The 22,969-nt window shown below is 42.5% G+C and overlaps 1 protein-coding gene across 1 annotated transcript in view; it reads left to right on the top strand.

Annotated features, from left to right (window-relative positions):
- The window catches only part of LOC131888914 (LIM/homeobox protein Lhx3-like), a 47,886-nt gene that overhangs the window by 4,311 nt on the left and 20,606 nt on the right, over nucleotides 1-22,969 (top strand). The window contains exons 3-5 of the mRNA XM_059237863.1: nucleotides 3,237-3,439; nucleotides 3,552-3,720; nucleotides 11,939-12,093. Of these exons, the coding sequence (XP_059093846.1) occupies nucleotides 3,237-3,439; nucleotides 3,552-3,720; nucleotides 11,939-12,093 (527 nt within the window). The remainder of the gene's footprint in view (nucleotides 1-3,236; nucleotides 3,440-3,551; nucleotides 3,721-11,938; nucleotides 12,094-22,969) is intronic.

Here is a 22,969-nt window from a genome sequence, read left to right as displayed (position 1 = left end):
ACGTCTTACTCTCTATATCAGGTCCACTGACACAGAAAGGTCGAAAGCTTTAAATTTTACGACCGCACGAATGAAATGTCGACCGTCAGGCATCAAGTAAGGCCAAAATGATGCGGAAGGCCATCTTGGGACTAATATAATTCCGCTCGCGCCTCGCACTTCAATTTGAAGTAAAGTTGGAATTATCAGACATGGAGTGGACAAGCAAAGAAGAACCCTTATGATGGCCAGCTTAGAGAAAAAGCATTGATTCCTTCTCACCCCGTATTTCGATCCAAAGAAGGACATTTTCAAATTAGGTGAAAATCGCAAATGCCCATTGCATTCAAAATTGTTGAGATCAATAAGCCGTGACGTCATGATATCTGATCCAGTGTTAGCAAATAATCAAACATGAGTGGTTGCCATATATATGAAATATTGGACATAAATACTCTTGCGCATTCTTCAACTTCTGTTATTGTATACTTCAGATCTTGAAAACGATATTTTTGCATCAAAATGCTCGCACGCAACACGAAGGATTTTTGCCCAAACAAAACCAAAGACGCAAGGTATGGTAGCACTCATCTAACAGATAGGGGTGTCAAAAAATACGGGATTATGATGCGAAGTTAATCAGGGAGACTAATAGACATATTTGACCATCAAAGATCCTAAATATCTTACAAAAACCTAATTAGCTCTTCCTGCGACAAATTAGAGACAGGAATTTTGAATACAGTGGGCATTTGGATTCTTTGGATTGGAATACGGGGGGTTAAGTGAAAAGTCAAACGTGTGGGGGCTGTGCGAGGCTCAAACTACCTTTAAGTTAAATCATTTTAAAGGTCTAATTGAATAGACTACCAATAAATATACCAAATCCTGGCATGAAGAAACCAATTGTGGTGGTTGCACTTCGCAAAGCAAGTTCTCATGGCTCGCTCAAAGCTCTGGGCTGGCTCAAAAACGCTCTGCTCGCTCAGGTTGGCCAGCAATTCTTAGCGCTGGCCAGGGAGTCGTGTCACATGTTACGGAGCACCGAATTCATCAGGGACGCCAGCCGAAAGCTTGGGTTGAATAGGAAGGATAGGAATAAAACAGCCAGTGTTTCACCGAGTGGGGGCCTTGGGGGCCTTGCTCCAATGAGTTGGCTGATCACTCATCAAAACTGCACTTGATCACATTCGGCGATGTCTAGTTCAAGACCCTACAAACAAAACCTTATTAACATCCACTATCGAATGTTTGACGTCCAAGGTGACTGTCTAGTTGCACAGTGGACGTTTTCTCCCAATTTTTTATAACATCAGCCCCTGGACTAATGCTGGAGCAAGTCCGCCTCATGTTGTCCAGTGTACTGAAGTCTTTTACTTGATTTTGGAAAAACTGGCCGGCCGGAAGTTTTTTTTGTTTGACTTGTGTCCAGAAAAAGACTCGAGTCTTCTGCCTTTTGTCGAACTCAAGTCAGGACTCGGTGAGTCCGGCAAAAAGTCAGAAAATCAAAGGATTCGCACGAGTCCAACTTTTGTCGGACTCACCCCATCACTAATCTGGACCCTATTTGAAGTACTGGTGGGAACAAGGAAGGAAAACCAAATTTCAAATGGATTCAAACAAACAAACAAACCAGAAAGAGAGCTGAGACTTTTTGTCTAGAGGTTTTTTTGGGGTGACATACTGATTAATATTCTTATTTTTAAGATAAAAAACAGTTTATTACACTACATCCTGGCTTAAAAACTGATTGAGATCAATTTGGTGCTTAGTTTCATTCCTTATGTACTCTAACAACATTAAGTTCATAAGGGTTTCTCTATTGGAAATACCTTTTTGAACAATGTGATGAAATTTAAGGGTGTTTGAAATTAATCAATCAAGAAAGATTTGCTCCACGCTCAAATGAGCAAAATGAGCAAAGATCATGTGTGCCTCCGCACAGTAGATAGCGAGACTTTTGGCCAAAAAGAGGGGAAAGGGTTAACCAGTGCAAGAAACTCCTCACGTACCTCAAGCACCATGGGATCACTGTGAAGATCTACTCTAACATGAAGATCTTCCCACCGGATCAGATCTTCAAGCGTCAAAATAATCGCTTTTTACCACCATCAACCAACAAGGTCAAGGGGGTCTACCAGACCAAACATCCGATGGTCCTGTGCGTCTTTCTTTTCCAAGGCCGCAGAAAAGATCGGCACCGAGGTCTGCTACAAGTTCCTCTGTTACACACCATGGTTATAGCCAGGCCAATTATCCCTAGGGGGACTATATTTGGCGGCAAGATTGTGTTGCGGCACATACTTCAAACAGGTGCCAGAAGTATTGCCGGGACAACTTTTGGCCGCATAGCTCTGTTTACCGTCCTTGCCTGACCTCAATCTGCTGGACTTTTTTTTGATGGGTTGTATTCACCCAAATGTGGATTTACTTGGGTGTTGGCTGACTACCCGGAGGAGGCCGTCATTGATACCTGTTCGAGGTTTTGGCTTTATTGGAGGTTGTAATTGCTGCTTGAGAAGGTGGAAACAAATTAGAGGCGATGACAAGCAAAACAACAAAATGCGACAGATTTGCTCAAACTCCCTGTAGAAGGAAGATTCTCTGAATCTCACACCTCCTCCACATTGCTTGAGAAAAATGAAAGAAATAGAAGATGGTACAGCTGTGCGAGAGACTATCGAGCTGATGGTATTCACGATTGCCTTTTCGAAATTCTTAGATCACATGGCTTAGAATCTCAGTTAATAAAATTTACCACGAGGACCGTAGATCTTAGATAATTGGTTATAAATGGCTTCGTTCTGGTGAGTCATGAGGGCGTAAACCAAAAGAACAGGAACATTATATACTCAGGGCAATAAGACGTATGGTTAATAGAGCAGTCTTTTGACGTGTCATCCATATTTACACAGGAAGCTCAAGTTAACCCGCAAAGGTTAACTTTTGACCACCTTTACTTGTAGTGATGAATTCAGGGATGTTTCAGTTCATTCGTCGTCAATAATTATGTCGCCAATTCTTGTGTCCTTCAATTGTGACGTCGTCAATTATTTTGATACATTACCGATTTTAAGAGCTGTGAAGAATTTAATTCAATTCAAAGAATGTCAATTCAATAAATAAATGTTTCTGTGATCTGGGTTTCTCTTCTTAGGGTTGATGAGAGTAAAAATCAAATGCATTAAAACTGACTTTTTGGAAAGTATCTGAGAGAGCACATTCATTCACTCTTTCTTATTTCTTCCAATTTTTAGAGAGTTTGGACCAAGATGCAGTGCTTGTGGCTCAACGATTGCTCCATCACAAGTGATTCAAAGGGCGCAGGATTATATCTATCACTTTGACTGTTTTGAATGTGCAATTTGTGACCGAAAATTAGAAACAGGTGATGAGTATTTTTTGATGGAGGACCGAAAATTGTTGTGTAGAGAAGATTTCGAATCGTCAAGAACAAAAGGTAAATACCACAAAAGAACAAAACATACCCTAAAAAAAACAGAGAATAAGGGAGGAAAGAAGTAAGGCTTACCCCCAGTGGACTTTGGTTGCTAAAATGAGACTTCTTGCAGATGGAATTGATGGAAACAAGAGACCGCGAACAACAATAACAGCAAGACAAATGGACGTTTTAAAAGAGGCCTACAAAGCATCGCCGAAACCAGCAAGACATGTCAGGGAACAACTTGCTCAAGATACTGGTTTGGATATGAGAGTGGTACAAGTTTGGTTTCAGAACAGGTAAGTGATACATTCAATTCCATAATGAAAATTCAGTGATTTTAGCCTGATTTGTCCCGAAAAAAGTTCTTGGAGGAAACATTTTTTAGTGTGTCATGTTCAGTCGGAAATGGATATTCAAATGGAAGTCCAAGTTTTGCTCCTCTTCCATTTTTTTCAATTTTAAGTGCCCAGGATCCAAAATACCCAGGGATTAAGGTGGGTTGATAATTGAATTTAGATTCAATGAATTTAATTATATATTCCTCTTTCACAATTTCGTCATTATTCCATTGTTCTTGGTCATTAATAAGGCTGGGGATTACATCCCTTGTAGCGGTTAGAAAAGCCTGTGAAAAAGCAAACCAAAAGAAGAGAAGAATATTGCCAATTTAGTACTTCATTCTCGAAATATCTTGGGCCTAGTAATAAGCTGGTAATAAAATATTCCATAACCTAGTTGGCTTTTAACAAACAAAATGATTGTTAAGCGTCGAATACCTTCACCTTGTTCCAAATCACTAGAAAGTGTTTGTTAACATTTAGAAACGGCAGATAAGCTGTTCAGGTCGATAGAAAGCATTTTCACACTGAAAAGAGAGCAAAGATTTTTTTGCATTCGTTTATTTCGATACTTTAGAAAGGTATAGTTTGAAATGATGACATCATAAAATGAGCAAGAAATCATGTCCAAAAAGATTTACAAATGAGCAATCATCCCTGTTGCTCAACTGTAAATTCTGAGTTCTAAGCCACAAAATCATTGCATATATTCATAAGAGGGTTAAGAAGAGGTTGGAGGTAAAATTACAAAAAAAAGAAAACGAATTGCTTGTGTCATGCCTTTTCTTGAGTAAAATTAGTTGCAAGTGATCTAGGGATCTCCTTTAAAAAAAAAAAAGGTCCTTGAAGAGCTAGCTATTGATAACTTCTTATTCTTTTCTACGACAAAAATTTGGCTGCAGCCAGGGGCCGTAAATAAATAGCTAACCATGAATGGCTTCTATTTTGTTTGTTGTGATAGAGTATTCCCTGATAATAGAAGTACTTGAAGTCGAGTCAGCTTACGCCTCGAATGGCGGACGTGCGTTTTTACTCCTCCAACAAGAATCTTATTTTTAATTGTTTTAAGTAGTTAAATTGGTGCTAACTGTGATACCAGTGAGCGGGGCCACGGCCACGAATAGTGGCCCCCCATGAATCTGTGATATGCCCCTTTCAGTGCACCTCCCCTTCCAATCCTTCCTCTTCCCAGAATCCCCGGCCCACGTCTTTTTTAAGACGTGAGTTTCTAGCCCTCGAACCCTCTTCCTCTTCCCAATCATCCCTTCCCTTTCCCCCCTCAATGGCCACAGTAATCTCTCTTATCTAGGTCGGATTGAAAAACTCTGTATCGCGAGGAACCAGCATCGGCGGTGGATCGAGCGGAGAGGAGGGAATCAACCAGTGTCGGCCTGCTTCCTGAAATGGACGGGTGAACATGCTGCAAGTGGCTGGAGGTGGACGGTGTCTCGACAAGATCCGAGGACACGCCTTTACCCTCATATCCAAAACGTGGGTCACCAAGGAGAAACATGAGAGTTGCTTTCCTGGCAAACAGGGCTTTGTGGTCCATGCCAGAAAACCTGCTGGGTGTGGTCGGCCCAGCGGTGGGTTGGAGCTCTATAACCCCAAACGCTTTGAGCCCACCCTTATCTCGTCCTCTCCTCATCACATGTGCCCAAGACTTCACCATCATTGGCGTTTACTATCAGCCAACCACGGACTATGATGATCTCGTTTCGGACCTCACATCCATTCTTCAGGAGGTGAAGAATCCGGAGACAGTCATCATTGATGGTAACTTCAACATCCGTCCTGACCCAAGTGAATTCTTTGAGCTCGCCCAGATCCTGAGTCAATGGAGAATCGCTCTGCGCTCCGACCCGGAAGTCCCAACACACACCTACTCCCGGGGCGCCTCTGTACTTGACCACATTTTCATATTACGTCTCCGGCCAGTTTTGTCCATCCCCTGGCCATTTCTGATCACCTCCCGATTTCAGTCACCTTCAAGATGCCCAGAAATTTCCATCATCTGGGTATGACTCGAAATGGGAGGTGCGTGGTCAATGTACATAAGCGCGGCTTACCTTGAGGCCCTGCAGCTATCCATCAACACCGGGATTGTGATCAATCCAGCTGCAGTAGCCCAAGGGATTTTGCAAGCATTTAAAGAGTCCTCCTCGGTGCAGAGGAGGAGAGGAGGACTCAAGACCCCAATCTTCAGCCCCCACCATTGAGACCTTAGTGGTAAAATGCTCCAAAAACTGCGAAGTGCCAAAATGAGCCAAACACCAGAGACTTGTGAGCAATATGTGATATCAAGAATTACGTATCACAAATCTCTGAGGAACCCCGAGTCAGCCCACCAAAGGTTGGAAGTGGAGAACCTGCTCCTCGGGCTTGTACAAACGTGCCACAAAGCCCGCCAGCAACTCGGAGATTCCCATGAGTAAATTCCTCCTCCACTATTAAGAACTGTTTGCAGCAACATGGGAAGCAGTAGTGGAGGAGGTCCAGGGCTACGCAGAAGAATACCATCCCCTTTTGCAACCCTTCAAGGATCCCGAGATGGATGTGGCCTTCAAGAAGATAAAGAGCAAAGCCCCCTCAATATCAAGGGTCTCTCCCTTCCAACTTTCACTTCTCCGGACCCATCCCAGCCACTCCTCCAAGATCTCTTCAGCCTCGCCCTCCATTCTTCTTTCTTCCCACCATAGTGGATGGAGTCAGCCATCATCTTCATCCATAAGAAGGGGCCCAGGGACATTCTAGACAAGTACCGGACCATGGCCCTGGAGAACCCCTTCTTGAAGATGATGTCCACCCTACTAGCTGGCCGCTTCTCCGGATTGGCCGAGGATAGGGATCTCCTTCCCCAGTTCCAATTCGGTTTCCGGAGAAGCCGCTCAACCACCACGGCAGCAACTCTCCTCTATGAAATTGTGCATGCCAACATCAGCAATTAGAGGAGAGTGTATGGATACTGTATGGATTGCTCCAAAGCATGCGACAGGGTGGACCAAGCGCAGTTATTCCTTAAACTCCCACTGTCCGCGTCCAATCTGTGTCCTGTTGTCCAACATCTATGCGAGAAGAAGAATTGCATATCACAAGTCTCTGAGGAGCGCCGAGTCAGTTCACCAAAGGTTGGATTGGAGAACCTGCTCTCTTCCTCGGCCTCGTCCAGTATGGCGGGCTTGTACAAACGTGCCAAAAAGCCCGCCAGCAACTCGGAGATTCCTGTCAGTAAATCCCGTCACTGTCAAGAACTGTTTGCATCAACATCGGAAACGGTTGGAGGAGGTCCAGGGCTGCGCAGAAGAAATCCCCTTTTGCAGCCCTTCACGGATCCCGAGATGGACGTGGCCTTTAAGAAGATGAAGAGTAAAGCCCCTTCAACATCAGGGTTCTCTCCCTTCCAACTTTCACTTCTCCGGACCCAAGCCAAGCTGCTCCTCCAAGAACTCTTCAGCCTCGCCCTCCATTCTTCCATCTTCCCACCAGCGTGGATGGGATGGAGGCAGCCATCATCTTCATCCATAAAGAAGGGCCCAGGGACATTCCAGACAACCATTGGGCAATCGCCCTGGAGAACCCCTTCTTGAAGATGATGTCCACCCCTTTAGCTGACCGCTTCTTCTGATTGGCCGAGGATAGGGATCTCCTTCCCGAGTTCCAATTCGGTTTCCAGAGAAGCCGCTCAACCACCACGGCAGCTACTCTCCTCTATGAAATTTTGCACTCAAACATCAGCAATAAGAGGAGAGTGTATGGATGCTTTGTGGATTTCTCCAAAGCATTCGACAGGGTGGACCGAACGCGGTTATTCCTCAAACTCCAACTTTGGGGAGTTCCTCGTTCGAAATTCAGTGTCACATTGACACTTGCTAAATTTCATGCCTGGATTTAATAAAACACTATGGGCCTCCATCAGTGGAATAAGTGAGGTACAAATTTACCGTCCCGCCCATCTTCAGACACTATTAAATATCAGTCAAAGCCCAAGCAACTTACACAATGTAGCATTTCAAGAGGTCCAGGTGCTTCTCAGTCCATGTCATTTAAACCTTAACCAATGTTTTATATTTCTTGGAATGTGTTATTGCATTGCGTTGTTGTTGTTTTTTTGTATGGTGGAAACATGGATAACTACATACATAGATCGATCAAGGGCGCTGGTATCGCATGTTTTTTTCTCAGGTGTCGCTGGGGGTCAAAAAATTCCATTTGCAGTCAAAATACTTAGGCAAGTATGGTACAATTCTGAATCGTCGACGATATGTCCAAATTCTGAGTAGAAACTAGTAATACAACACCTTGACAATCAGTTGTTCTCCTCTGGCTCGTTTTATAAAACGGTTTGGGAAAGTTGCCCGACCGCTTTTTTTTAATGTTGAGGGTGAAGATGGGGCTCAAACTGCAATTTTCATCCATGTGGTGGAAACACTTAATTGAAACGGAAGAAACAAGCTAAACAAGCTTTTGTTCAGGTTGAACTCAAGAGATGTCGGAATTACCTCGATACGTAAAGGTGCAACAATGTTGAAGTCAAGTACATCGGTGGGAGATTGATACGAAATTCCGAATGTCTCGTCAATGTGATTCAATTTTTGTTACACTAAACTTGTTACCCTTTCGAGCTGGGGCAATCAATGAATTCGTGATTTGCTATGCAAACGTTTGAATTTTTATTTGATGTTACCAGGGCAGTAGTAATGAAATAAGAAAACGGAATAATAGTAATTTGTTTCTTTTTTCGAAAAAAAATCACTACGTTTTTAAATGGTGCAATTCTAATGAACCAAAAGGCCCCCCAAAAATGCTTACTACTCGCTCCTTTTTTCACGCTCCAGATTCGCATTTTATTTTTCGTTTCTCTCTTGGCAATTGAGGAAACTTAAAGCTTTTAGGCAATTCTAACAGACATTTTAATTTTTTTTGTATTTTCATATACAGTAGAACCCCGCTATACTGAACCACGTTATAATGAATAAATATTGTGGAATCGACTCGTCACCATGCAAATGCTGCTTAAAGCGACCCAGTTATAGGGATTTTTTTTTCAAATCTCAGAACCCCTTTATAACGAAAACTTTGAAATATCTGGACCCTGTGATATAGAAATTTGGCCACCTTGCGGACCCCAAAACTTCGTATTACTTTCCAATAAACTGAAGATCCTTAGGAAAGAAAGATCGGCAAGGTTGCGCTGACTCTCTGAATCGACGATTTTTCTCTCTGGTTCCTTATTCTTATCGGTGGGGTGTTTTTTGGTGGGGGTGGTGGTATTAATATGTAAAGTTCTCGAAAACAAAACACACCATAAATATCAGAGTTGATAAGATTCAAAACAATTTTTTTTTGTATTTCAAGTACTTATTAGTGGAAAAAAGATGAAAGTCTTTATTTACAACTTTTCACAATGCTTGGACGACCCTAAAAAACTTGGAAAATAAAAGTTGTGGAAAATTGGGAACTCTGATAATTAAATAATCAATAATAACTTGAGAATTATTTTACTTTGCTTGAGTCTTCGAGATTTAGAGAGTCAAATGTGAAAAAAATAAGGAACAGAAATGTATGATGTTGATAGTTAAAACAAAGTGACAATATCCAGTCTTATTTCAACACCTGTGTACCTTTTCGGCCTCAAAAAGTGAACCCCGTTATAGTGAAAGTTTTCCTGCTCTCAAAAAAATTCATTATAACGGGGTTTTGTTGTATCCTAAAGCTCAGAGCTCAGAGCTGAAAATGTGCTTGCTTTTAACAACAATAAATGGTTTGTGTTTTTGGTTTCAAATCTTGTTATATTTGATATTTTCCTAAACTTTTTATGCTTTACGACTGTTTGAAACAAAAATGTAACCATTGACTTATTTAAGTATGGTCTTGATGAGGCAAAAATCGGATGTATTGGTGATCTGAACTTTTATTAAATATAATTGCAACGAGTAATGCCATTACAATTTTGGTCGAGTAACGGTTGTGCAACGAATGATTCGCTTTGGCCAAAGTAATTGTAAATGTAATCCGTTCCTTTTACTGAGGAACGACCAACACCTTTGCATGTTAAGTGTATTATGCTAAAAAAATGCATCTTTTTTTATATTTTACCGCTTTTAATTCGTGTATATTTGTAAGAATTGAAAGAAATTGGAAGAAACGGGAATAATGAACGTTTCATGGGAATAATCCAACTTGCCTTAAGCAGGATTTAACGAAATCTCGTTGTCCCTTGATCCCCAACGTCAGTTGACCTGAAACATGGAGGTCTCAATTTAATGGGAGATCTTTCCAATTGGCGTCGGATACCTCGGTAGGCTTTGATCTCATTAAGAAACGGGACTAAATCGGTGATTTAGGCCTCACCTTGGATCGGTTTTCACCCGCCATCCTTTCAAAGAGGCTACTGCTGATCATTTCCAGCCATTATGCTCCAGTTTTCACTTATTGAATTATTTATAATTCAAGATTTTTGACATTGGAGTTCAAGGATCGTGTAATATTTGGTTCTTTTTCGCTCAGTAGTGGTTAAAACACCTTTCATTCACTGTCAAGGAGTGCTTGGATGTTTCTGGTAACCACTGACATTGTATTCATTCTTCATGCAAGTCAAATTTCCTTGTTCGTCCATGTTGTATCACCAGAGTAGCTTAACCACAACTTGGACAAGTCAGAATTTGAACCATAGGAAAAAGGAGTGACGAGTATTCTGCTATAGTCAACATCCTTGAGCTACAGGGTAAAACTTGTCATGTTCATCTCTATAATTTTGAATGTCTATGGCAAGTGAATATGCGTGGCTTTGATAGCGTGACAAAGATTTTTTCAACTTCTGGTCGGGAGGTTCAGTTCAATAATTTTGAAATTTTCCGTTGTACTATTGGAGTACATTTGGTGCCGTCAAATATGTTCAGTGTATCGTTGTCCATGCCTGAAAACATGCTCATCTAGTAAAATTTCTGTTGAGTTTAAGCATTCTAGTTCTTTTGTGTTCTATGCCTCGGGATACTGCTTATGCAGATGTTAGGGACCATTGGCATCTTAAAGATTTGCACTATCTTGAAGGCAATTTCTGACCTCCTGGGTTAAAAATGAGTCTGGTTTGAATTTGAAGCGTCATGTGCCAATTCCATGAAAGTAAAAGTGATAGAGAAGAGAATTTTATTCAGATGCCAAGCTCAACTCTTTTTGTCCCTTGACCCCAGCGTCAGCTGACCTGAAAACATGCTTCTCCAGAACAAGTCCTGTTGGGCTGTTTTTTTGTTGTCTATGGGTGGAAAAACGATTTGCTATTCAACTTCCACATTGGTCTGAAATATTGTGGTATTAATGGTGCTGATCTTGTGGAGAAAGTATTTTGATCGAGCAGATCTTTCCTGATTTGTCTATTCTAAATTATACTTTTCCAAGAGAGCGTGACCTTCTCGATTTATGGTTGGAAGTTGGTTATTCCCCTGTTAAAAGTGTCGATTTCAAACTTTTCTTCAAGAATAATCGTTCTTAAGATTCATATGACATGATGGTTTGTATCAGAGTTGATTTTTGTCTGGTTCAAATAAGTTTTCCCGCAATCAATGACTTAAATGAGAGGACGAATCAGTCACCTGCAGTGACAGGACTGCACCAAAAATGACTTTTTTGAGTGTTTTTAGCACCACTCGATAATTGAAAATGCAATTGGATTGAGGAGAGTCCGAATCTGTCTAAATTCTCCCTCCACAAAATTCTCAAAGTAAATGTCGCTGTCATTGCCGCACTACAATTTTGTTTTATTTCCTTTACTTAACATGGCCTATATTAACTGGAAATGACCCTGTCCAGGTAGCACCAAATTTATCAGCTTTCTGCATCAACCTGACTTTTGAGCTTATTGTTCCATTTCCTCAGATTTCAGAAATAATCATTTATTGGCAAAGTTAATCTTCTTAGATTTAAATTTATGGTACAGTCCCGTCCATTAATATGAGAGGTTTCGTCTTTTTGCACAAACTTGCCCGTTTCTCTGTTGTACCTGAAATTTGGGGAAATATCCATTTTTTGTTAGCTATATGTATGGCTAAAATGATGAGGCAAGGAAGAAACAATGCTCCACCCCTTAACATGTCTTTTGATTCTACTCCGTGTGCAAAAAAGTATTGTCACAGCTTTTCTGATATAGATGTTTTACGCAAAATCTTGACCATAATTTCAGGAGAGCCAAGGAGAAGAGATTGAAGAAAGATGCTGGCAGGGCCCGATGGGGACAATTCTTCAGAGGCGTGAACAATTCACTTTCGTCATCTCCGACACGAAATGACAAAATTGATAGTGACCGTGAATCAGAGATTGATTCAGAAATAAACAATTGTAAGTAACAGCATATTGTTCATATCTACCTAAATGAGTGCGATATCACTATATTGACACCCGCATTAATCAATAACCATTCACTTCGATTATTTATGATACAGCTCGGGAAAATGTCAGTCTACTTGGCAGCTGTGTCTCGATCGAGTTCAATGTATAAAAATGTCAGCTGACGTCAAAACCAGAAGCTTGACATTGGCCAAAATCCTAGCAATTGATAAATGCTAATAATGGTCAGGTTGAGGTAGCTACGGATTGCTAAGTTCGAATGTAATAGATCACTGCCAGATTTGGGGTTTCGAGTTTTTTTTTAATGTTTTTTTTTTGTTTGCCGTAGAGTCACATGGCAGCTCTCTCGCTCGGCCTGCCATCTGATGTTGAGTGTCCCAATTGAGGGATATTTCGATTCCGTTATCATGACTAACCTCAAGTATTACCTCACCCTCGAGAATGACTGAAGGGACGCCCATTAAATTTGTCAAAACAAATACTTATGTTGTGATTTGAATACTGCAAAAGAGCTTGGACATCAAGCTACCCTAGGGGCAACTCAGTAGGAAGCACCCGCATTACCAATGCGCGACGGTTGCTAGCCTGATTTGTGTTATTGAATTTTTAATAACGCAATTTCGATTTCGAAGTACTTAAACGAGCCTTGGTTTAGCAATTTTTGTGGGTATAAGGCTGAACAAGAATGTTCAAAAATTTGTCTGCAAGTCCTGCTTAAAACCTGTCAATGTATCAATGTATACTTTTTCTCTACGAATATTAGAGGGAAGGAAATTGGACAAAAAGAAAGCCTGAGAAAGAGAAGAAACATGGGGAATTTCGAGTTCAACGAGAAGGGTTGATCCAAGCGGATTTGTGCCTAATTCCACCTATTCATGTTCATGAAATTATTGAGGCATAAGGTATGCCCCAATTTCATATGCACTAAGCCCCATCTCATTTGTCATCTCAATGGCCTCAACCTCATAGTCAAGTCTCTTAGCAGACTTATCACACACCTTTCCTCTCTCCTTCCCTTTTTCCCTCTCCCTATTCCCCTCTCTATCTCCCTTCTTCCCACTCAATTCCTTTAACCTTTTTCCTAACCGATCTTTACAATCCCACTCCCTCCTCCAGGCGCCATAATCATCTTGTAGATCGTGTGCTCAGGTGGCTTCCAAAGTTCCTTCTACTCCTCCTTTACCTTCCACTTTAAGGTCTTTCACCCTCCACCAAAAATGAATTTTGTACAAAAGAAGGAATTTAAAAGAAAGCCCTCTCTCTGAATGTACATGGTCTCATTTTCAAAAAAAGACAGCTCAAAGATCAAGTTGTTTTTTTTTTCATTTCTATGACAGAAACTTGGTTCCGACCAGGGGTATTCACCCCTGGGGAGCTAGACCTGGTTTCAATGCTGAAATAACAAGATTTTAGTTTTTGGCAAAGACCCTGAATGAAACCCTCCCTGAATGTATTCGAAAAGGTGGGACACAAGCTAAAATTCCTAAGCACAGGAAGCAAATGTTCAAAAAGAGTTGCAAGCTAGCTAAAAGGCTCCAAAACAAACTGCATCCAATAATTGTGGCTAGCCTTCAAAGAAAGTAGAGAGGTAGAATTAAGGCCTCCATCGAAACTGATCAATAGAAAAAGGAGGTCCAGGAGGTCAGGTCAAATCCGTAGGTCTTTTCTCTTGTGCCAACTCGAAGAGGAAAATGAAATATTATGCACAACTTTTTAAGGTCAATTGTGAAGCCATTGACAATGAAGAGGTTATGGCTAATATGCTTGGAAATCAGTTCTCTAGTGTTTTTTCAAAGCCACAGAGTTTAGCAATAACATGATCAAAAATGATCTTATGATGAATCTGTTGAGATTGACAAGGTTGATTGATTGGATGATCTTGTAGTTCACGAGTTGCAAATTAGCAACCAGACTCTTGTCTCTAGTTCAGTTCTCTAGTGTGTTTTCAACCCCACTGAGTTTAGAAGCAACAGCTCATTTCTCTGAAGATAAGTCTGCTGAGATTGAAAAGGTTAGTCAATTTGAGCTCTTAGATGATCATGTAGTCACAGATCAAAATGCTTTAGCGGCCATCTCGAGCTCTCCTGGTCCTGATGGTGTGACATCTCAGTTGCTGGTGAGACGCTCATAGGTTCTTGCTCCGGTTTTCTAGCATTTGATACGTTGCATCTTGGATAAGGGCAAATTCCCATCATTTCTAAAGTTAGCGCAGGTTGTTCAAATTTTCAAGTCGCTTCCTAGTGACTATAGGCCGATTTCTCTCACTTTGAAAATTGCGAAGGTGTAGATCATGAAGCTCGTAGATTTTTTTTGAGTCTCTGAAGTACTTTTTGCTCGTCAGCACGGGTTTTGAAAACATATTACCATAGTTACCTAACTGATTGAGAATATGGAGTATGTCAGTTTTTGGGGAGTCACGAGTCAGTTGATGAAAATTATCTTGACTTTCCCAAGGTGTTTGACAAAGTAGATTAGGGGCTCTTGATTAACAGGCTCATTGAGATAGGGATCCAAGGCATGGTTCTCAATTGCTTTTATAATTTCAGGTGGTAGCATAGAGATGTGGATTGTGAACGGAAGCAAAAAAATTCTTACCTCCTAAGATGTTCACTTTATTCCAAATGAGCACTTCATACGACCACAAGATCTTGGCCAAACTTAGGCCCAAACCTATGCTTAGGGAATTCAGGAGATACCTATGTCCAAAGTTATGTAGTAAACACATTAGATTTAAATTTGCGGCCTGGTCTTGGTCAGCTGCAAAAGATTTTGGCAATGTAAAGTGGTCCGTTTCAAAGTTATGTTGTCAAAATCTTATGTTGCTGACCAAGAGCAGGCCAATTTTGGCGGGAAGGTCGTTCACAGTCCATATTTCTAGAAGTTCGTGGTGGTAGGCAGCAATTGGTTAAGATTGTGGGCTCCCTTAGTGAGATACGTGATGTTTTGTCCAAGATTCCAGTAGCCTTGCAGTTAACTTAGATCGAACCTACACCTAGGTTGACAAGCCCAATTTGAACCTACATCATCTTGTGAGAAGATTCTTCCCTTATTGATGCTCCCCCTCAGCTTTTTAAAATCATTATCAGTATGATAGGTTTGTTGCGAAGTCAGACGGCAGCTCTCTCGCTCGCCTTGCCATTCCCGCTCGCTTGCCACAGCCAAACATTAATTATTACCTCACCCTCGGAAATGACCGCAGGTTCGCCCATTTAAGTTGTTGAAGCAGCAACTCATGCTGTAATTTAAATACCACCAAGAAGCTTGGACTTAGCTAACCTGGGATCAAACCAGGATTCGCAAATAGGAAAGCGGATGCTCTACCAATAGGGTACCCCAGCAAGCCTATGTTATGATAAGAGGAAATGTGGGTTCCTCACTACCCTCATTTAAGTTGTTTCCGTGGACTGTAATCCTTTTCGCTTGACTATCACTCGCTTATCCCAACAAAGACCGGATCAACATCTTATGCTTTATTTATCAGGACAGTTTTGAAAAATACATCGTAATAATTGAAATAAAATGAAAATAAAAAAAATACATGAGTCGACGTTACCCACCAGCAGGTATCTCCGGCTTCGCCTCAGTTGGGATTCCTAAGTCTTGGCTTCTGTTGGTGTATAATATCTTGATTGGAACCAATGACAAGATTAGAACATACGATTTATGGACTATGGACGTTACCCAGTATGAAAATCCACTCAACAGTTGCTGCATCAAAAGCTGTCATTTGGAGAGACCATGAAGTAAAATCAGGGTTGCCAAAGTATTGTTCATTGTTGCTGCCACTTCAGAACCCAAAGTATGATCCAACTTTGCCAAAACAATTAGCAAATCATTTAGAATGCCAGACTTGTCCTTGAGTTGCTACATGTTTTTTCCTACAGAAATGGATTATTCCTAATTAAAATGAAGACATTCAAAGAATCTGAGAAGCTGCAAAACCTTCACAAGGTTTTGAAGGACACATTGATGTAAAAAGTTTCAGCCTAATATTAAAAGATTACATTGCTAAAGGATTCAGTGGTCATGGGATCAAACCCATGAACCCAAGCAATGCTTGGTCGCACGTTAACCAATTGCACTACATCCATCTCCCCTTTTTATTGTTATCCAATAAATCATTCTTGTTTTTGGATATAATGATCACATTGCCTAAAACTTTGGCTAGTCCTGTGTTGACAGCCATATTTCATCCAACTGGAGTTGCTGTGAACCAGACCCAAAGGTGCAGCATCAGTTCAGGACCAAATCCCAGGTACAAGCCTTAGAGAGCTATCTATGGTCATGCATTGAATATGATTGATATGATCAATTTTCATGGAATTTCTACTTAACTGGAATACCTAGGTCCTCACCACAATACCATCCCTTAGATTTACAGACATGCAGATTTCCCTTTAGATGATTTTTCCACTAAGGAATTCCCCCAGGATATTGAGGTTGAAAAAATTGTATGATTAAGCACGTCCTTTGGAGGCATTTTGAAATGAGCCACTTGTTAGAGATTGCGTCACAATTTTGGACTTAGCAGAAGTATTGACTTTGGTCAGTTTGGACTGGTGTGAGTCTGTCAAAAAGCTAGAAATCTCACAACTCTTCCAACATTAATAAACACTTCATAGGACAGCGTAATTGGTTTAACTATTTGGCAAAGTGGGATCATGTGTTCAAATTCCTTCTTTGTGTGGACTGTGGATTGGTGGAACTTGCTTCCCCTGGGAATGATTCTAAGTGTCTTGTCCTTCAAGAAGTTGGTTAGTACTAAGAGAGCAGAATGGGACTAATTTCACTATTCAATGCCCTTTCCTCTATTGCTGTCTGAACTGTCAGTTCTCTGTGCCTAGAGCTTTATGTGTCTACCTTGAACTGTCCCTGTACCCATATGCAATGCTTGGTATATTGCTGCTTGGTGGCTCGGGGGCTTTTTTCTCTTGTCTCTTTCTCTCGTTCTTCCCAATTATTCGTATTTTTTTTCTTTCATCCATTTACTTTTTCTCACACAATGTGTTTTCAAGTGGCAGCAACAATGAACAATATTTTGGCAACCCTGATTTTACTTCATGGTCTCTCCAAATGACAGCTTTTGATGCAGCAACTGTTGAGTGGATTTTCATACTGCGTAACGTCCATATTTATGGACTACCTTCTTTACAAGAGTTGATAAAAGTGTTGTTTATTTCATTGAGACGATATGCCGAGCAAGTGCAGTACAATGAGAGGGTCATGAGATATGGAACATAAGAGAATATTACACCCACCCACCCCAAGATATTCCGAAGGGAATGAGGGATATATCTTAACTGGGACATAACGTTTGGCAAGGAAAGTTATTTTTGGGAGTCCCTGAAACGAACACAAAGGCGCTTGCTGCGGAGGAGAAGGTAGGTTGCTACACCTGGAACGGTCTTGGTAATATCACACGCTGGAGTAGGATTATCAATTGTTGGAGCAAGTCGGAGGTGGCGTCGATTACGACGGAACTCTCCGGCGGTTGAAGCTATTATATATGAACGACCAGACGAGCTCACGGACTTCACAATAGCAGCAAAGGCTGACCAGGTTTTGTCCACTGGGTTTTGAACATGTACCATGTCACCAACGTGGAGAGGAGGAAGGGGATGACCACCTGCGTTGATACGATTTTGATGATCCACTTGGTGGCGAGCGGCTTGAAATGCAGACATGTTTGGGGCAAATGTTAATGAACGTGCAGAAGGCAATTGGGTTCGTAAATGCCTACCGAAGAAACCAAAAGCTGGGGAATGACCGTTTGCTCTTGGTGTGTTGCGCCATTCCAACAAGGCTGCGCGAAATTTAGAAGTATCAGAGCCTCCGAGCTTTTTGAGGAGTGGTTTGATGCTTTTGATTGCTGCTTCTGCTAGTCCGTTACTCCGAGGAGTGGAGGGGAAGCTGGTCTAATGGATGATAGCAAACTCGGCGCATAGTTCTGCATATTGTTGCCGAAATTGCGGACCATTATCCGATCTGATTCTAGATGGAAATCCAACCTCATGAAATTCAGCCAGACAGCACCTTCCAGATAGCTTCGGTTGTTGCAGTTCTCAATTGATTCACAAACGGAAACCCGCTAAAACGATCCACCATGATCAAAAATGATTTTCCACCCACATCAAAGATGTCAACACCGACGCTCTCCATGGGATGATCAATCGTTAATATCATAGAAGCGGCGGGTTCATGTTCTTGGGATGGCAAAGCAGCGACACAAACAGAGCAACGGGCAATATGGAGGCGAATTTCATTTGCCATTCCAGGCCATAAATAAAGTTGGCGGGCAAGCTCGACTGTCTTGTTGATACCAGAATGTGATAAATGTAAAACCTCAAGGATGGTTTGTCGTGCAGGTTTGGGCACAATGAGGCGGTCACCTGCAAGGAGAACATCCCTTTCAAGATGCAATTCATCAAACATTTGTCGGAAGGGAGATAGTTTTTCCGGCAAGGAATGTCCATATTGGAGACACTCAAGAGGACTTGAATATACGTTGTCTATGTTGTCAAGTATGATTTGGAAAGCTGGGTCTGAAGCACTAACAGCGGCACACAATGAGATATCCATTGATGAATCGGCTGGGAAAACAGGAGCACGACTTAGAGCGTCAGCAATCTTATGCATTTTTCGAGCAGACCTTTGAAGCTATATTGGTCCAGGTTTTCCCTTAAACGTTGGAGTCGAGAATTGCCCAAGGCCGCCAATGGTTTTTCAAATTTACCAAGCAAGGGACGATGATCAGTGATCACATTAAAATCCGACATGCCACGAAGGAAAAAATTACATTTTTGCACTGCCCACCAGATAGCACTTAGTTCAAGCTCAACAGTAGCATAGTTTTTTGGGCTGATGATAGAGCACAAGACCCACATTGGATCAGGCGGGGACGGCCATTCAGTTCCCGTTGCAGTAAGGCATAACCTAAACCGTGAAGCTTGGAGGCATCTGTTAAAAGCTCTGTTTGAAGGTGTGGGTCAAAAGGTTTTACAAGTTGAGATGAGCATAGAATATCACGGGCGCGACGGAATTCTGAGTCATGCTCAGGAAGCCATAACCAGGCATTTGCCTTCTTCAAGAGTTCCCGCATTTTCACTGTCGCATGAGCGAGGTCAGGAAGGAAAGCACCTAGTTGGTTAGCTAGACCGAGGAATGAACGCAACTCCGAAATATTTTTGGGGGTTGGAAAGTGACGGATGGCTGAGAGCTTGGCTGGATCTGGCATCAAACCTTCCGCAGTTACCAAAAAGCCGGCAAACTTAACAGATTGCCCGACCTCCAATTTGTCAATGGATAGTTTTATCCCATATGAACGACAGGTGTTCAGGATGACTTCTAAACGGGCATATAATTCAGTTTCTGTGCAAGCTTGGGGACAAATATCGTCGACTATCTTGACAATCCATTTATCGCTTTTAAGTTTCTCCAGTGCTAGGTCAGTACGCAGGCTGAATACGTCCCCACTCCCTTTCCAACCCATAGGGGCAACAGTGGGGCGCCATTTTCCATCAGGTAAAAGGAACGCACATAAGAAAGAGCTCTCCTTATCAAGCGGCACCTGATAGTATCCGTGGATTGCATTAAATTTGGCGCATTAAATCTGGGACGGATGAAAATGGGTGAACGTGGCGTTTAGTGGCCTTATTTAGTTGCCTGTAATCCACGACGAGTCTGAACTTTCCATTAGGTTTGGGGACGAAATGGGCTGGAGCGCACCATTCTGTATTTTCTGGGCAACGGACCATGACTCCAGATCTTTCAAGTTCCCGTTGTAAGGCTTCAGCTGGTTTTTTGAAATTATATGGCACGATACGAGCCGTGGTCACATGACAAGGTTTCACATTTTTATTGTGATCAATTTCAATTTTCATGGGGGTGCCTTTCATTGTCCCAGAGGCATCCCCCAGAGACGACACCAAGACGTCACTGAATTTGTGAACAAGAAACATAAGACGTGGATTGCTGCATGTTTTCAGCCCCCCTGGGGCGCCATTTGTGGTAGCAGAATGGTCAACTTCGAGCTGGGCCACTCCGGCAACCGAAGTAACGCACTGATGGACATTGGGGAACTCAGGTTGGAGGATGCCCAACTTAATAAGGTCCCGGCGGCCAAGGAGGGGAACATCATGTAAATCAGGGGAAATGACAGCAGATACAACTGCCGAGGGACCCCCGGGCGCTTGACAGGTAAAATCAAATTTGCCCAAATTGGTCATTTTGGTTCCATTTGCCGCAGTAGGATTGTTGAAGACGGCAACAACTTACAATTATTAGGAACAGAAGCCTTTGGTAGCAGTGTTCTTGCTGCCCCCGAGTCTGGAAGAGCTAGCATGGGAAAAAATGTTCCATCAAAAGCACACTCCAATGATACAAGCGACAACCCGAATTGGCTGTTTTTCACAATGTTGATACGGGAATAGGACGGGCTCCTACTACTTTCTGGATTGTATCGTAGCCCAGGGGAATTGCGACGCACAGGATGACCGCGGGACATTGGGGAGGCATCACGATCACGGTCGATACTTGGGGACCGGCCGCGGCATACAAACTTGATGTGTCCAACTTTGCCACAAAGAATGCATCTCTTATCCCGGAACGGGCAATTTATTCGATTGTGAGGCCGCCCACAGCCTTGACAAGCATTAGCCACAGCTGCCAAAATTTGCTCTTCTGACTCAACAGCGGAAATTGCGTGTAACGGCGTTGTTCTGGTGAATGTTGTTACATCAAAGAGAGTTCTCTCGTGAATTTCGGCTTTGATTAGAAGATCCTGGACTGTAGGTTGTTGCAGTTCACGAAGTTTGATAAACAGGTTCGTGTCAGTTTGAATGCCACTGAGGAGGACAAATATGATAAGTTCATCTGGTGTGATTTTGTCCAATTCGGCTTCATTGGCAGCACGACGTACAATGTCGTAAAATTGTTTGAAGTTTCTTGATCCTTTCTCCATTTGAAAGAGATCCAGCCTTCTGGTAAAGAGCGGTTTGAGGGCAAGAAAATGTTCTTCTAGTATGCCATAGCAAGCCATAATGTCAGAGTTGACATCAAGCTTTGGTTCCAAAGCAATGGCAAGTTCCTGGGAGATACATGCCATAAACATTTCTTTTTGTTCTGGAACATCAAGCGAGGACATATTGGAGGCAGCGAAATATGCCTTTAAGCGACGAATCCAATCTCTCATTTCTGGAGGTGAAGAATCTGAGGACAAGGAGGGAGGCTTTAGGTCGCTCACGGGTTTAAAAGGAGGCGGGTGTCGTGTAGCGGTTGTTACAGATGGGTTCACAGACGTAGCCATTGGTCTAGCCCGGATCAGGAGCGACTTAGCACAGATCGACAGGCGGGTTTCTAAATCATTAACTGCTGAGTTTTTATCAGCTAAAATAGCCTTAATTTCATCATTAGATGAAGTTTCAGCTATGTAATCATCATACAGGTTGGTCACATCCGCAACCTTGGCCTCAGTTTCGGCATACAGGGCCCACAAACGGTCCTCGTTTGCGTCTGGGATGTTGAGGTCCTGGATAAGTTTCAATTTCTTTGTCACTTGGCCCTTCAGATTTGTGATTCTTCCTTTAGTGCTCATGGTGTACGCTGGACGGGATGTTGTTCAACGTGAACGGTGACGTCTTCACAATGAGGACAGAGTCGACCTCACAAACCAGGCGCACGCAAGGAAGATATATCACAACGTAGATGGGGTGTGGTGAACTAGGGAGCACAAGTCCGAAAACGCTGCGCCATGTGTAATATCTTGATTGGAACCAATGACAAGATTAGAACATACGACCCACAGCTCCCACCGTCTCTACTTCAATATGTCCGCACTTTTTCTTCTCCAAATTCTCTCTGGGCCACTCTCACGAGCGTCAGCTCAAAGTCGGCACATCAGGGGGACCCTTCAACTATTGGATTTCGCTCCTTCACTTCCCCCGCCATTGAGCCCTCCACGGCTCAATTCCACATTTCCCGTGACATGATTGTCGGGGCGCTTCTGCGCCTCCAGCAGGCATAACTTGACAATGGGGGCAACACATATTCCATCGCGGGTTTTGACTGAGACCTTCCTTACACTTCCCAAGTGGTCCGGATACGTCTCCATCACGGTACCCACCTTCCAATCATTTCTATTGGCTTGGGGGTCTACTACCAACACAACATCCCCCACCGCCAGGTTACGTGTTCGTGTGTGTAAAGAGCGTCAGTCGACGAACCCAAGAAAACACGTCTGAACGCCTGTAGCGGGTTGAAATAACTGCTTTAGTAGCGGAAAAACTATCTGCAACACTGGGAGAAATCTAACTGTACAAAATATAGATGATCAATAAGTAACCGTTTCCGATACTTGGAACAGTGCGTGCCACTTTGCTCTTGCTAGCATTGTAGGTAAATAATTCTTTTGCCAAAGGTCCCATACTTTGTTTACCAGATCTTGGACAGATCGGAAAGAACTGAGCTGAAACAACCCAGGAGGTAACTCTTTGTTCGGTCTTTGTAATAAGAAGCTGTTTGGGGTGAGAAGGTTTTCGTCCTTAGGGTCACCGGACGCATAGGACAATGGTCTTTTGTTGAGAAAACCCATCACTTCCGATATCACAATGCGAAATTCAGTCTCATTGAGTGTTCGCCAAAGCTTTTTGTCATGCAAGACAGCCTGATGAGCCCGCTTAGCCGATTTTACCAAGTTTTCATGCAAACCACCATGATGTGGCCCCAAGGGTGGTTGGAACTACCATTCCAATCCTCGCCGAACCAACTCTCCTCTTGTCTCGGCATGAATCTCTTCAAGTCGAACTCGCAACGCCTTTTCTGCACCCACAAAATTGGTTCCACGGTCCGAATACATAAATTGCGGTTGCCC

This window comes from Tigriopus californicus, chromosome 10 (assembly GCF_007210705.1).
Source record: "Tigriopus californicus strain San Diego chromosome 10, Tcal_SD_v2.1, whole genome shotgun sequence".
In the NCBI taxonomy this organism is placed as follows: Eukaryota; Metazoa; Arthropoda; class Copepoda; order Harpacticoida; family Harpacticidae; genus Tigriopus; species Tigriopus californicus.
The sequence above is the reverse complement of the archived record's forward strand: the minus strand, read 5'-3'. Positions and strand labels throughout refer to the sequence as shown.